Raw genomic sequence first — 15,771 nt, forward strand, 5'->3', positions numbered from 1 at the left:
TCCAGAGCAGGAGAAAGCTTTCTCAATCTTCCATGTGACAGCCCTTGAGATACCTGAAGATGGCTATGATATCTCCTCTCAGTCTCCTCTTTTCCAGGCTAAGCATACCCAGACCTTTCAACCATTCCTCATAAGGCTGGATTTCCAGACCCTCGATCATCTTGGTTGCCCTCCTCTGCAAACGTTCCACCCTGTCAACATCCTTCTTAATTTGTGGTGCCCAGAACTGGACACAGTATTCCAGGTGTGGTCTGACCAAGGCAGAATATGAGTGGGACTATTACTTCCCTTGATCTGGACACCATACTTCTTGACACTGTGCTTCAATAAAATAATTAATTATACTGTACAGTACTCGTTATACTTGTGTCCGATTCTCCCGTCTCCAAGCTACACACAGAAGAACAGTGCACAGTGGCAGACTTTGGGATTTCAAATTTCAGCAGCGCACCTTTGCTGTGCCAAAATTCGGCGCTTCCCTCCTCTCGCCTTCCATTGTTCGCCATTGTTGCAGTGCCCCCTGTGGCACCCTCTCAGCTCGGTGCCCGGTCATGCTCCCCCAAATCCACCCCAGGACTCCTCTGACATCATCCCATTTGACCTCTTCAGCAACCACCCAGAAAGGTAAGCTAGGCTGCAAAATGGGGAGAGACTGTGTACACCTCATACGTTTGAAGGGCGTAGCCATCAAGTAAATAAATAAAAATAACTAACTGACACATTGTGTTGCAGATAACTTGGTTCTGCCCCCCAATATAAAGCCTGCTCCCCTAAAATAAATCCCGGCTATGCCCATGGAAGCACCCCCATAAAGAATCTCACAAACTGTAGTTTACTCCTCACAGGGCTACAATTCCCAGCTTCCTTAACAAACTACAGTTCTTAGGTGTTTGAGGAGGGAGTTGTAGCCCAATAAGTTACCCATCCCTACCCCTAATATTAAGAAGCCCAACCCCAGAATAAAAATGTAAAACACGTCACCGGTTGTATTTCTGCCTGTCGAGCGGCACACAAGCAGCAACTCCAGGGCGCCAATGTAAGAACCAGATCGAGGGGAGGAGGAGAGGCAAGAGAAAGCCGGAGGCGGAGAGGAGGAGTCCTGGGTGGGTGAACAGTAGCGCGCAGTCCAGCGTGCCGGGGAGCCAGTCTGGGCTGGGAGGCGACGGAGGCAGGAGCCGCAGTCCGGGCGACGAGGAACCGAGGACTCGTGCTGCGAGCTGGAGGCGCGGCGGGAGCGGCCCACGTGCGCGCCCGCGAAGCGACTGCTCGGCGACCTTATGTTTCTGCTGGGGGGTCTCTGCAGCTTCGGAAGCCCGCGGAGCCCGCCGCGACCCCCGGCCCCGGAGAGCTGATCCTGCCCCTCCGGCACTTGGCTGGGATGAACTTGCCGGCCCTTCTCTTCTCGATCGGTTGGTGGACTTTGGGGCTGGTGAGTAACTCTGGGTTTGTTTGCTTTCCTGTGGAGCCCCCCAACCCCGGCACCTGCTGCTTCCCTCACCCGGGTGCTGATATCATAAACCGGGGTTAGCCTCTGAGCATGTGCAAAGTGCCTTTCCCGCAGTTCACCGCTGGGCAACCACAGGACGCGTGGACTCCCACGGCGCCCCTTTATTTAAAAAGGGCACAGTGAATAATTTCTCTTTTCTCTCCCAACCCTGCGTTCGTATGACCCCCCCTCGCTGGGTGACTGCTCTTTTAAAGCTATAGGTGTCCCTCTGTTCTCAAAACGATCCGCTTGGATTTTTATCATCGCCAGTAACATAGAGCAAACTCCATAAAATTGTGGGAGGAAAGTGTGAGCTTGTTCCCAGTGCTGACTTAGCATGCAGGTGGAAATGGGTCAGAACTGCTCAGCGCACATGCAAAATATTCCTGGATTTAGGAGAGAGCAACACAGATTAGCATTGCTTCCCCACTCATTTAGGCAACAAAGTGTGTGGGGCTCACCCTCTTTAACAGCCCTATCTCTTTAACCGCCCTGTTTGATAGGCTGGTGAATAATTTGTTGTAAGGGATCTTTAGCCCAGTCGTGAAAGCAGGTGAATTTGCTTGGTGAACTTGAGCATTGTGGATTGTGAGGGGGCAATGAATCGTAGCAATAAATGCTTCACTGCAGATATGACAGGCAAAGCATGACTGAAAAGCAGATTCACTTTGGGACGGAGAGAGGAAGCTAGTAAGATCACAATATTTCAGCATTATGGAAAGAAGAGCCAGACATCTTCCACCCACACCCGCAGCAGGACCATAAAGGATGAAGTACAGCATCACCCATAATTCCTCTGAGGTGTTCCCCGCCTCTGTAAACTTCTGGATCTTACCGTAATTCATTGAGAAAGATCAGGACAAAGCAGACAGTATGAATTAGTCCTGTCACTGCTGTAAACAGAAGTACTTCTGATGGCAATGCCTCCAGTGCTGTTCACGCAGTCGAACTAGCCTCCAGGCTAAATATTATGGTCTGCAGCCTCAAGATAATTTTATGCAGATTGGTTTCCCCCTGCGACAAATGTCAAGCCTTTTGTCATCAAAATCAAAATTATTAAGGAATGGCAAATATGTGAAGTTTTCCCCTCCAAATTTTTTCAATAGACATTTCTAGCTGGAGTGGAAATTCTAGCCTGTATTATTAGTAATTTTGAACATGAAACTTGTGTGTAATAATGATAATTCTGGATCAAGTGCTCCAAAGTTCCAAAAATAATAATTAAAAAGGCAGTCTTGAATTTGTCATGCTGTCTGGGAACCATATCTATGCCACCTTGTGTTTTGTGACAGAAGAAAAGCATGGGTATAAGTGTAAGAACATATATAATAAATACTTGTGTTTTGACACTGCACATCAGGAAGCAGCTGGAAAGCAGCTGCAGGTGGGTATCTTAATATTAGTGCAAGGAATGTGAGACTCACCTTGCAAAGCTTCTGGGACATACACATCTCGTATACCAACACCCAGTACTGGACTTCAAACATTGTTGCACCTAAAGCAAAAAGATATAACAATGCCTACTGGTTTTGATTATTTATTTTTTTAATGATGCACAGAAATGGAGGAAGAAAAAATATCCCCCTTTCGAACCTCCTGCTTTGTGGTACTTAATGGTAAAGCCACTTCATTAATGCATGGTCTTTCTAATCTTAGAAATGCTTTTGCACATCCTTTTCAAATCACTAGTCAGGAGGAAAAGCCTTGGGGGCTGCTGCAGACATTATGATTTGCATGCAGAAATTAGTCTTATTACTTGAACTGTGTTGCAAGTGTGTGTTTTCCCCCTTGAGCTTATTGACCAGACATTGGCTAGTAAGGACAAAAAAAAATAGTCATACAATTTTCTCTCTATTCTGTTTAGATTCCCTTCTTTCCCCTACCTCTTTCTTCCAAAGAGCTCAAGGTGGTATTCGCCCCCTCTCGCGTTTATCCTCACAACAACTCTATGAAGGATAGAATTGTAGAGTTGGAATATACTGTATGTGAATGTTGTTGAGAAGGAAAGAAAGTGTTTTTTTAATCAGCTTGCGGTCAGTTTAGTTTTTATTGCATGCACTCACCACTTTAATAGAAACAGCCCTTTAAACTTCACCCATGGAGAACGTAAAAGGCAGACTGCCCCACAGCATTCAGTACTCCTTAGAGGTTCTGAGACAATGTTTTCTTTGCAGACCTCAAAGAAAAATTATTCTACACCCTCCTAGCCATGACTGCAGTGCTTTTCCGATTAGGAATTTTACCTCCTCCGCCCCAACGTTTTGGCATGCATGCCTATGCTTGTGTTTATCAATAGGATTCACGTTTTCACAAATCCACACACTTTTCTTTTCACTGTTCAGTAAAATGAACAGTGTGTCAATAGAAAGCTTTGGATTGATAGGGTTTATTGAGTTTATCAATAGGATTCAAAGGTAAAGTGAATTTTTAAAGTGTATTATAGTATGCCCAAAGGAAGCTAATTTTTTTTAAAATGCATGGTTTCTTGCCTTAAGCTTTATATCTCCCTGTTTGCTCTTTTGGCTTCTTCTTGCCTCCTAGACTTCTGCTTTGCTCTTAACTTTCTTTTCAAATCCTTCCGATATCTCCCTCACACTTTCTCTCCCAGGTGATCATTTGTACTCTGGCAAACATAGGGCAAACCCTGAATGAGGAGCTGTTTTGTAAACAGAAGCATGTGTTTGCAATCACAGGCATCATGCAGAAGAAGGGCAGCCTCAGATCAGCCTCACATCAGCTTTGCATCCAGGTTCAGCTCCCTGACATTTCTAGGTAGCACTGGGAATGACTTCTGTCTCAAACCATGCTGCCACTTAGCATGGGCAATACTGAGCAAGATGGACCAGTGGTCTGACTCAGGAGAAAGCAGCCTCCTGTGTACTTGCCAGAAATGAGGAATTGGCTGAAGCAGTTTGCTGAGTGCTCCTACAGAAGCAACCCCATGTATATAACGTATGAAGTGACCCAAAGCCCTTGTCTTAAGTTATGTGTAAAGTAAAGGTAAAGGGACCCCTGACCATTAGGTCCAGTCGTGACCGACTCTGGGGTTGTGCGCTCATCTCGCATTATTGGCCAAGCGAGCCGGCGTATACCGGTAGCTTCCAGGTCATGTGGCCAGCATGACAAAGCCACTTCTGGCAAACCAGAGCAGCACATGGAAACGCCGTTTACCTTCCCGCTATAGTGGTTCCTATTTATCTACTTGCATTTTGATGTGCTTTCGAACTGCTAGGTTGGCAGGAGCTGGGACCGAGCAACGGGAGCTCACCCCGTCACAGGGATTTGAACCGCTGACCTTCTGATCAGCAAGCCCTAGGCTCAGTGGTTTAGCCCTCGGCTCAGTGGTTTAGCCCACAGCGCCACCTGGGTTATGTGTAGCATGGCTTTTTAACTCCTCTATTTTCACATGTTCGCTTTCCCTTCTGTTTTATAATGAACACGTGGAGCTGCTTTCTAGTGAGGTCATTGGTCCATTTAGCCTAGCATTCCTTATTCTGACTGGATCTCGGAATGCCATATGGGTGAATCATCCCTGTGAGTCCTCATCCCTCCACCAGTCCTCTGCAAAGGTTTGTGCCACACATCACCTGTGTGTGTGTGATGCCCAGTGAAACAAATGCAGGCTTTGTTGTTCCTCTGGCACAGCAGTTTTTCCACATTCCTGATTCCTGACTGTTTTATTGCAACATACTATAGAATCAAGTCTTTCAGGACTTGAAAGTAGTTAAGTGTGATTTATCCAACTGCTGTTTTGCCAGGCTAATCTTCTGTATATCGTTCCAATTTTAGTATATGTGCTGCCGAACTGAGCACTATCGAACTGCTGTTTAATTTGCACATCAGGCGGAAATGCATAAAAGGATCTTGCAACAGCAGGGAACCACCTTTTATTAACCAAGCTTGGTAAATGATGCCAGTTAAAAATGTTGGATTGCTTCCAAATTGCTTCTTTTCCCTTTCCCTGGAAGGTGTTTTTTCCGCCCAATAGTAAACTGTTAACGGCTGCAGTTCATCCTATGCGATGGCTTGTAGAGTGCCAATTTGTATTCCCTACTATCCAAAATGATATTTTTTCATAAATGTGCATAAGAAAAATCACTCCAGACTCCAAGATCACTTGGTGCCTAAAGGCCTTTCATGAAGTGCATATGATTCAAACTGGCTTATTTGTTAGAAAATGAATGCTTTTGCACAACGCAGCATGCTTGGAATACAGCGAGAGGGGGCATTGCACATCTTCTGCAATTTCCACAGCTGATGTATATCTTTCAAACAGCACCCTGGGCTTCATTGCTAAATCACTGTTTAGAGAACATTTAAATCATGTGATTTAAAGATTTTAAAAAAGAATATTTTTAGACATTTGTTTAATCAACAAGTGATAAACACTGAGAATTAAAGTTCACTAGTGGCACACAAAGCTGCATCTATGTTTTGTTTTGTGATTCTCATAAGTAATCTTAATAAGAACCTACAGGATCAGGCCAATAATCCACCTACTCCAGCATCCTGTTCTCACAGTGGCCAATCAGATGCCTGTGGGAAACCTGCAAGCAGGATGTGAGCAGGTCGTATCCAGAAGCGCTACTGCCTCTGACTATGAATTTGTCTAATCCTCTTTTAAAGCCATCCACATTGCTGGATATCGCTGCTTTCCGTGGGAACGAGTTCTATAGTTCATCTGCTGCATGAGAAAGAAATGTCTCTTATCTGCCCTGAATCTTCTAATCTTCATTGGATGCACACAAATTCTAGCCCCATGCAAGAGGGAGAAAAACTATTCCCTGTACACTTTCAGTCCTAATAGAAACTGGGCCACACATTAGAAAATTGTGCTCCAAGAAAGATACTTGGAAAAGGAAACTAGCATTAGAAACCACTATTTTTTTCATGGTTGCCATACTTTTCCCCCGGCACTGCACCTGTGCATAAATATAACAAGGCTTATATATTTAATGTTATGCCTGAAGCCCAGATTGTGGTTAATCTCAGTCTACACTTCTTAACTGTGTTTAGAAGCTGGCTTGTTTCAATACATTATAGTTAAGACTAACCACTGTTTGTTGGGTTCGGATGATGATGATGAATTTCATTTCTATACCACTTTATATTCCCAAGAAAAAATCTCAAACATGTCCACAGTCCTTGTGGCAATGCTGATGGAAGGGCAGGGAGGAAGAATATGTAAGCTCAGGTAGAGGCTAGAATTGTTGTTGTCACAATAAACCATGGTTTGGTTGTGTATTGTGACACCTTAACGCAGGGGTCAGCAACCTAAGGCCAATGGGCCAGAAGCGGCCTGCGGAGGTCATTTGACTGGCTCCTGAGCTCGCGCGCTGCACTAAACCGGTGCAGCGCAGCATGGGGACTTCCTTCTGCTGTGCTGAAAATCGCACCTGCGCAGATGCAGATACTAAAAATCACAGGTGCACGCGTGATCCAGCCCACAGAGGGATCTCCATAGGACCAATCCAGCCCAGGCAAGATAAACCTTGCTGACCTTAACGCAACCAATGAGCCATTCCAGTTCAGAAGAGTAATAAATTCAAAGAGTAAGAGAAATGTTTGCACATTACAGTAGGTTTTCCCCACTGCGCAGCATTTAAGAAATAAGATGTACAAAGAAAGGGGAGAAGAATGAAAAGTCGCCACATTAAAATTTGTGATACTTTGTTCTTATCACACTAGATGGGTTCTCTTCCACCCTACTCCATAGTTAGCCAGGTTCTCTTTTGATAACAAAAATGTACATTTCCTTCATTTATAATAATTTTCAAGTTACTCTGAAAAGCTGTGAGTCACTTCAATCAATATTTTCAAATATCCCTGTGGTGACTAGTGATTGCCAACTGCAGTGGCATTGTTCACTGGGGAATGTTCAAGGCAGCAATCAAGGATGTTTCTTTGTACAGAAGAGTGCGGTTTTTCAAAGTTCCCATTGAGATTGCTCGTGAGCAACCAGGCTGCCTACATTTAAAGCCAGTTTTGGGAACCTTAGGTGCTGACAACGTTAGTAAGCGCAGCAGTTACGAGACTGAATGGTGAACCAGAAAGTCAGTGGTTTGAATTTTGAATTTTGTTTCTGCCATGAGCTCACTAGGTGTCTTTAGCCACAATGCCTTGTCCTCAGCCCCCTGGGAGATACCCTGTGGCCACTACTGGTACCTGGTTGTGGAGGCCAGAGCTCAAACAAAGGCATTAATGAGTCTTAAAGGAAGCTGTTAAACCAGAGAAGGTCCTCTGCTGAGTCAATGCTTGCAGCTGGATCTTCCTAGTATTCCAAAGTAAGGTTGTTCCTCCCAAATAGATCTTTCCTTCCAAGTGACAGAGCCTTCTGGCAGCCAACTAAGCTATGCACTGGGTCTAATGACACCTTTGCTGCTGAGGCCCAGAGGATGATGCAAGGGGGGGATTGAGGACTTGGGATAAGGTTGGAGGGGCCTAGACCTAGGCAAGGCATCCCTGTAATGGGTTATTCATGCTACCTTGGACAGCAGCAGGTCCCTCCATATCTTTCTTTGGAGCTGTGCCCTGTGCCTCTTCCACCTCAGAGATTTCTCTATCTGGACTGGAGACGTTAATGACTCCCTGTGGTCAAGCAGTGTTTTGTTTTACCAACCTTTTCAACCTGCAGCATCAGACAGTTCCCCATTAAAATGAAAAACCACAGCCTTCATAGCTGGTTATCACTACCTTCATGGCATTTCGAGGATCCCTCAGTTTCTGCTATAGAACTAAAATATATGTTTTGATACCAGTGGTTGTTTTCAGGCCAAAATGGCATTGGGTTGTACCCAGTGCTAGTCTTACTCAGAGTAGTCCCATTGGAATGAATGAACATCTTGATGTAAACTGCTCTTTCAGTAGATTTAATATATTTTGGTATGCATCGTGATTTGCAATTAAGTTTTTATTTTTCTTTGCTACACGTACCTGCTGAGGAGTAATGATACATTCTATAATGACACTTGGAAGTGAAGGGTCTGTTGTAGTTTTGTTTCGGTCAGTTAGTTTATTTGTTACAGTGGTTCTCTGCATGTTCGTTTGCCGAGTGATGGTAATAGTGTAATGCAATTGTATCAGCATATTTTATTCAGCCTATAACTTCCAGTGCTAATGTATTTACTTATTCTTGAAAAACCTAATAAAAATGATTAGGTGTGCTTAGTGTTATTAATATATTTCAGTCGTGTCCTTTGTTAACTTTCACAGGTAAATGGGATTCACCCAGAATGCAGATTGCAGCTGGAGCTTCATAAAGAGGAAATAAGGTGCATGGAGCTTTTAAAAGATGCCAAAACCGTGGGTTTTAAAGGTAAGAAGACAACTTATGATGTACATGCCCCCAGGTATCAGGCCTATGTCTCAGGTACATATCTGCAAGGCCTGAGCCACATTTGTCCTTTTGCCTAAAAAGCAGAAAGTTCATATTTTGGGTTGCAATGTATGGTCTAAGGTATAAAATGGATTGACGATATATGTTCTGGGCCAGCATTTTGGGAAACCTATGCTGAGTCACTTTCTTGCATGCTTGCAATAAAGTTTTTTTTTTTTTTACTTTCAAACCAATTCCACGTTTCTGGAAGTTTTCTTCACCTTCGCAGCAGCTTCGCAGTTTAGAATCCCGAGTTCTGTTGTTCGGATACAACACTTAGAGAGTGAAAAGAAAAGAGTGATTCATTTGTGTAGCTTTGCAGATAAGTCTACGAAAGCTACTGGCCTGAAATTTAAAGGAGCCTGTTAAGATGCTTGTAGCCTCCATTTCCATGCTGGCTGCAAATGAAAGGAAGGTCCCTTCTCATGGCTAGCATTGAAATGGGACAGTGTTATCTACCACCCCCTCTGCCAGCCTGCTGTATTTCCATGATTACTTACTGTAATTAGTAAATTACTTTTATTTTATTCCATTATACATAAAATAAATGTACGTACAAAAACAAATGTAAAAATACAAAAATATCAGAAATGACAAAGTGGGGACAAAGAAATGACACATCCATCCTCTTGAATTTGTCAACAAAATCAGAAGATGTGAGGGGACATCTGTTGGTAGAAACATTTAGATGTCCTTATTTCCATAGGTGCCAAGTTCCGGATTGAAAAATCCAGGATCAGCAGCGCTGTGGCACCGGAAGTTACTTCTACGCACTTCTACGATGCTGCTCTGCCCATTTCCAAAATGTCTGCAGCGCCAGAAGTCACTTCTACACATGTCCGGAAGTGCGTAGAAACGAATTCTGGTGCTGCGGACATTTTGGAAATGGGCACAGCGGCATCGGAAGTCACTTATACGCATGTCCGGAAGTGCGTAGAAGTGACTTCCTGTGCCGGCACGGCACCAGAAGAACATGGCTGCCGGCAGGAGCTCCGTAATCCGGGGGAATATGGGGTATTTTGTCATTTGGGACACCTGCGGGAACATACGGGGGTTTCCCGGGGAAAACAGGGTACTTGGCAGCTATGCCTTATTTCCTGCATACGGGGCCACAGTGTCCTGGAAGTTAGTTGTGCTGGTATAAATGATAGAATCTGACTACACAGTATAAAAAATGTTATGGGTCTTCTAAGCCTTTGGAAACCTTTTTTTTCCTGCCCTTGCCAGGTTCCATTCACTTTCATACCACAGAGATATCTGAAGGCCCTACAAGTATTCCACTTTTGTGCTGTAGATATCCTAGCTGCGGCCAGAAGCCACATCACTAATTCTTTAGCTTGCAGTTTTTGAATATGACTATCTCATATATTTAGAAGTGAGCGTTGTGGGGTCATTTGTCTGGTAGTCTTTAAGACATTATATACACATTAGACCAGAACTCTTTCATCAGTGGACACTCCCACCATAAATGAAAAGACATTCCTTACACCCCAATGATGACATTCTACCCCTCCAAGGGCAGGGGCAATGGGGAGCAGCAAATAGCACAGTGTGGTGCTAGTAGGTCCCTTTTGGGAATAGTGGAAGCTGCCTTGTATCAAATCAGACCATTGGGCCATCTAGCTAGGGTTGTCCCTACCAGTAGGCAGAATGAGGCAGGAGCTTTAGGTGGCAGATAGCTGAGGGGCAGGCAACAGTGAGGTGTTGGAGAACGACTGTGTGCTAAGCAATTTGTTCTGTGTCTCTGAGGTAGCTTTGGTGGAAGATGTTGTCCCTGTTGGAATATAGGGATGAGAAGCCCTAGATTCTTTCTTCTGCTGGGCAGTGGACAGAATTGAATATGCTAACAGTCCCATCACCAGTGCTGAAATAAGATTAAAAGTTGGTTTTGGTCCATGGGAGAAGAGGGGTGGTGCCATTTTCATCTCACACAGCAAATTGAGCTCGCCCTGCATATAGTTCAGTACTGTCTACACTATAGTTTTTCAACCTTGAGTCCACCAGATGCTGTTGTACTACAACTCCATCACCCCTGACCTGTCTGAGGATCATGGGAGCTGTCGTCCAGGAACTGTGGTTGAAGAACTTAGTTGTAGGGCCATACTTAGACTCTGCAGGATTTCCTTGCAGTACGTGAATATGTTTGGATTTATTTATTTTTTAATGATAAAATGTCTTATGGGGCAATGATTACATTTTTAAGATGAGGAGAAAGTGCTTGGAAGGAAGGCAGCTGATTCCATTCCTTTCCTGTCTCTGCTTTTAAAACAATTTTTCACTATGGCTTTAAGTGCAATGGAACAGAAGATTATCAAAAAGCAAATATAGAAGTGAAACATTTCCCACAAGTCAGTGCCTCAACCAAGGCCATCTGCTCACAGTGTAAATAAATGATCTTTCATTCTTCTCAGTAGGGAGACAATAAATACAGCGAAGGGTTTGAAACAGAAAAGTAAAAACATATCCGCCTGTAAAAGAAAATGGATCAGTAGCAATGAATTGAATTAGACTGGGTGCTGTGAGTCAGAATTTTAAAAGAGTCTGTTATAGGATTGTTTTTAACTGGCAAGAATATCTTTATTGGACAAGGATTATAAGGTTGCCAGCCAATTGGAAGGGTGGGTTGAGAGCCAATACAAGCCTGCGGGTTCCTTGCAATCACAGAGAAAAATGAGAAAGCCTAATTGCTGTGCTGGTTTACTTTATTTATTTTCAGTTTAATTGTTGTGTTTATATTCAGTAGCCCTGTAAGATAGGTTAGGCCAAGAAATATAGCAACTGGCACAAGGTAACCCAGTAAGCTTCTTGACTAAATGAGGATTTGAATTTGGGTCTCCCTAGTCCTAGGTCGGAGGGACGCGGGTGGCGCTGTGGTCTAAACCACTGAGCCTAGGGCTTGCCCGATTGGAAGGTCGGCGGTTCGAATCCCCGCAACGGGGTGAGCTCTTGTTTTTAGGTCCCAGCTCCTGCCCACCTAGCAGTTCGAAAGCACATCAAAGTGCAAGTATATAAATAGGTACCGCTCCGGCGGGAAGGTAAACGGCATTTCCGTGTGCTGCCCTGGTTCGCCAGAAGCGGCTCTGTCATGCTGGCCACATGACCCGGAAGCTCCCTCGGCCTATAGAGAGAGATGAGCATGCAACCCCAGAGTCATCCGCGACTGGACCTAACAGTCAGGGGTACCTTTACCTTTACCTTTTAGTCCTGGGTCACATTCATACCATATGTTTATTTGCTATGATACCACTTTTAACAGTCATGGCTCCTCCCCCCCCCAAATCCTGGGAGTTGTAGTTTAAGGGTGTTGAGAGAACCCTATTCCTCTCAGAAATTGACAATTCCCAGTTCCCTGGGAACAGGGGTTGACTGTCCGAACCAGCACTTGCCCTGCAAACCAGGATCGTAAGCCAGGATTTGATCCTAGGTTTGTTTGGGCTAGCAGAGTATGGATGAAATGATAAACTATGGTTTGTTTCAAAGCAGGATCAGTGTGCAGTGGGATAAGTATGCGAACTGAGACTCCTCACTGCTTATTCATGTAATGCCAAACCATGGTTTGATAGTCTGTTTAAATGGAATGTCTAAACATCTAACTCATTCAATCATGGCATTTGCTGGCTTGAAAGCATATCTGACTGCAGCAAAGCTAAAGAATTGCTTCAGTGAGCATTTTTAAAAGGATATGGAAGTGCTAGGAAACTAAGGGGGGTTGTGACCTCCTGCCCATAACGTGTCCTATTTATAGAGCACACAATAGCTGCTTTAGTTGGGGCCGTGGGGAACTTTGTTTTAAACGGAGATGCAATCGTGTTGCTTTTATGGTCCAAAAACTGTGTGGATTACCTCGTATAGATTTTCAGGATTAGAGCATGCTTAGCAATCACAAAGCCCACAGCAAGCAAACAACTCCAGAGATGAAGCTGAAGGATTTATCTAAGCACTGACTTCTCTACCTTCTGCCCACAAGAGAACTGTTAAAGGCAAAAGCACTGCTGGAACTCCCTAGAACTTCCAAGTACTTTAGAAGATACCTGCTGGATCTGATCAAAGACCCATCTAGTCCATCTTTGGCCAACCACATGCCTTTGGGAAGCTCACAAGCAGGGCATGAACGCAATAGCTCTCTCCTGCTTATCACCTCCCTCAATTGATATTCAGAGGCATACCCCTTCTCAGACTTGAGGTTACATTTTTCTTTTAACAACAACAACAACAACAATTTATTATTTATACCCCGCCCATCTGGCTGGGCTTCCCCTGCCACTCTGGGCGGCTTCCAACAAACATTAAAATACATCAACTGTCACAGATTAAAAACTTCCCTAAACAGGGCTGCCTTTAGGTATTTTCTAAATGTCAGGTAGTTGTTTATCTCTCTGATCTCTGATGGGAGGGTGTTCCACAGGGCGGGTGCCACTACCGAGAAGACCCTCTGCCTGGTTCCCTGTAGCTTTGCTTCTCGGAGTGAGGGAACTGCCAGAAGGCCCTCGGCGCTGGACCTCAGTGTCCGGGCAGAATGATGGGGGTGGAGACACTCCTTCAGGTATACCGTACTGGACTGAGGCCGTTTAGGGCTTTAAAGGTCAGCACCAACACTTTGAATTGTGCTCGGAAACGTACATTTTATTTTTCACATTTTATTTTTCTATAAAACTCTTAGAATTATAAATGTGCGTGCATGCACATTTGCCTAGATAGTGCAGGTTGTAGCTCAGAGCTCACAATGCAAAGAGCGCTGGTGATAGAGGAGAAAGGATGCCAAAGCCTAACTGTTGTGCTTCCAGACTCACACCTTGGAGCCTTACATTAGCCTCTGATGACTCGCTCACTCTCTAGCACCAGCAGGGGAATGTTCATCAGTAGTGTGTGTGTACACGAAGAAAAGCAACCTTCCTATCAACATCTTTCAGATATTTTCCACAAGCGAGGGAAAGATGGACCTTTTCCCTTCATCTTTGGAACAGACCCAAAGACATCGCACTGGAGCAAAAGAAGTAATTTATTCGTCTGTCCTTTGCCACTGGTATGAATTCCGCATCCAGTCGAGCCAGAAAGTTACTCATTTTTCAGTATGTGCATAATCACCAGCGTTGCCAGACTTTTTTAAAAATATAAATTTAAAAAATAATAATTGATTGTCCTTTTTGGGATTCTTGTGTGTCATGTTTCTAATGCTGCCTTTGGCCTAAAATCAACTGGGGGGGGGGGGAGAGAAAGCCTGGTCTGGAGTCCTGTACGTGGACTGAATCCTCTTTGAGGTGCCAGAATAGGTGCCGTAAGTCAAACAAATAGGGGTTCTGCCAAGATAGCTTTGCTAGCAACACCTAAAATGTGAAGTTACCCCAGATGGTAATGGACTGATTGTCCCTGGTTAGGATCAGAAATGGACCAAAAAAAACCCCTGAACTATCTCCCTCACAAACTTGGAAAATACAGTGGTACCTCAAGTTAAGAACTTAATTCGTTCTGGAGGTCCGTTCTTAACCTGAAACTGTTCTTAACCTTAAGGTAAAGGTAAAGGGACCCCTGACCATTAGGTCCAGTCGTGACCGACTCTGGGGTTGCGCACTCATCTCGCATTATTGGCCGAGGGAGCCGGCGTATAGCTTCCAGGTCATGTGGCCAGCATGACAAAGCCGCTTCTGGCAAACCAGAGCAGCACATGGAAACACCGTTTACCTTCCCGCTGTAGCGGTTCCTATTTATCTACTTGCATTTTGACGTGCTTTCGAACTGCTAGGTTGGCAGGAGCTGGGACCAAGCAACGGGAGCTCACCCCGTCACAGGGATTCGAACCGCCGACCTTCTGATCAGCAAGCCCTAGGCTCAGTGGTTTAACCACAGCGCCACCTGGGTCCAGGTACCACCTAAACTAATGGGGCCTCCAGCTGCTGCCACACGATTTCTGTTCTCATCCTGAAGCAAAGTTCTTAACCCGAGGTACTATTTCTGAGTTAGCGGAGTCTGTAACCTGAAGCGTCTGTAACCTGAACTGTCTGTAACACGAGGTACCACTGTAGCTCAGTTTCTTCTGGCCCAATTGGACCCAGTTAGCAGCGTTCAGTTATGAACTGAAAGTACGACAGAAGTCCCATGGATTCTGGCTGCCGTTTGTGTTCTCCAAGCCTGTACATGGTTGAAGACCAGAGCACATCAAATTACAAACACACCACCGCCCCCTGCTCCACAAAGACCCAAGGTAGAGCTCACAATATACCTGCACATCCCCATTCTACTGTTGTGGTGGCAGGGACATTGGCTTCCCCCAGAGATTGAGGGGGCTGGCACCGCACAATGTGCTCACATCACATGTTCACGCCACATGATATGCCAGCGTGAGATGCCCACGCCACACAGGTTGCACACATTGCACGGCAAGCACAAATGACATGTGCATGTCGCCGTGAGATATTGAGGGGCAAAAAGTCTAGCATTACTTTATACGGTCCCGGAAGTCTGTTTCAAGCATTTCCCCCCCAGGCTGGACATCAGTGAGTGGGCTGGAGTCATGTCAAATAGGTTTATTGACAGTTCGGCTAAGGATAAGCCTCCAAGCAGTTTTGCATAGTCAAAAGTGGCTTACAAGCATGTTTTAATAAAATTGTTTACGATCTGAGCAGGAGCATACAGATTGGGGGAAGGGCCATAGCTGGCTGGTAGAGCCAGAGGCAGAGCTAGGTGCTCCAGCACCCAGAGCAGCGCACATGCTCACCTGGGGGTGGGGCTGGCCACACGTCTCAGGGGGGCTAGCCGTGCGCGGGGGCTAGCCGCCCGCCCGCGACTCTCCCCTGACTCCCGATCTGTCAAAATGAAGGGGGAAGGCCCCTGGCAAAGCGGCGCAGCTCCCCCCATCGGGGGGAAGGGGGGAGCAGGCCTTCCCCCTTCGTTTTGACAGCTAAGGAGTATGGGG

The 15,771-nt window shown here is 45.2% G+C and overlaps 1 protein-coding gene across 1 annotated transcript in view; it reads left to right on the top strand.

Annotated features, from left to right (window-relative positions):
• The first annotated feature begins 1,156 nt into the window (after positions 1–1,156).
• The window catches only part of VIPR2 (vasoactive intestinal peptide receptor 2), a 47,071-nt gene continuing 32,456 nt past the window's right edge, over positions 1,157–15,771 (top strand). Inside the window, exons 1-2 of the mRNA XM_035129544.2 lie at positions 1,157–1,429; positions 8,699–8,801. Coding sequence (XP_034985435.1) covers positions 1,379–1,429; positions 8,699–8,801 — 154 coding nt within the window. The 5' untranslated portion in view covers positions 1,157–1,378. The remainder of the gene's footprint in view (positions 1,430–8,698; positions 8,802–15,771) is intronic.

Source organism: Zootoca vivipara, chromosome 12 (genome assembly GCF_963506605.1).
Source record: "Zootoca vivipara chromosome 12, rZooViv1.1, whole genome shotgun sequence".
Classification (NCBI taxonomy): Eukaryota; Metazoa; Chordata; class Lepidosauria; order Squamata; family Lacertidae; genus Zootoca; species Zootoca vivipara.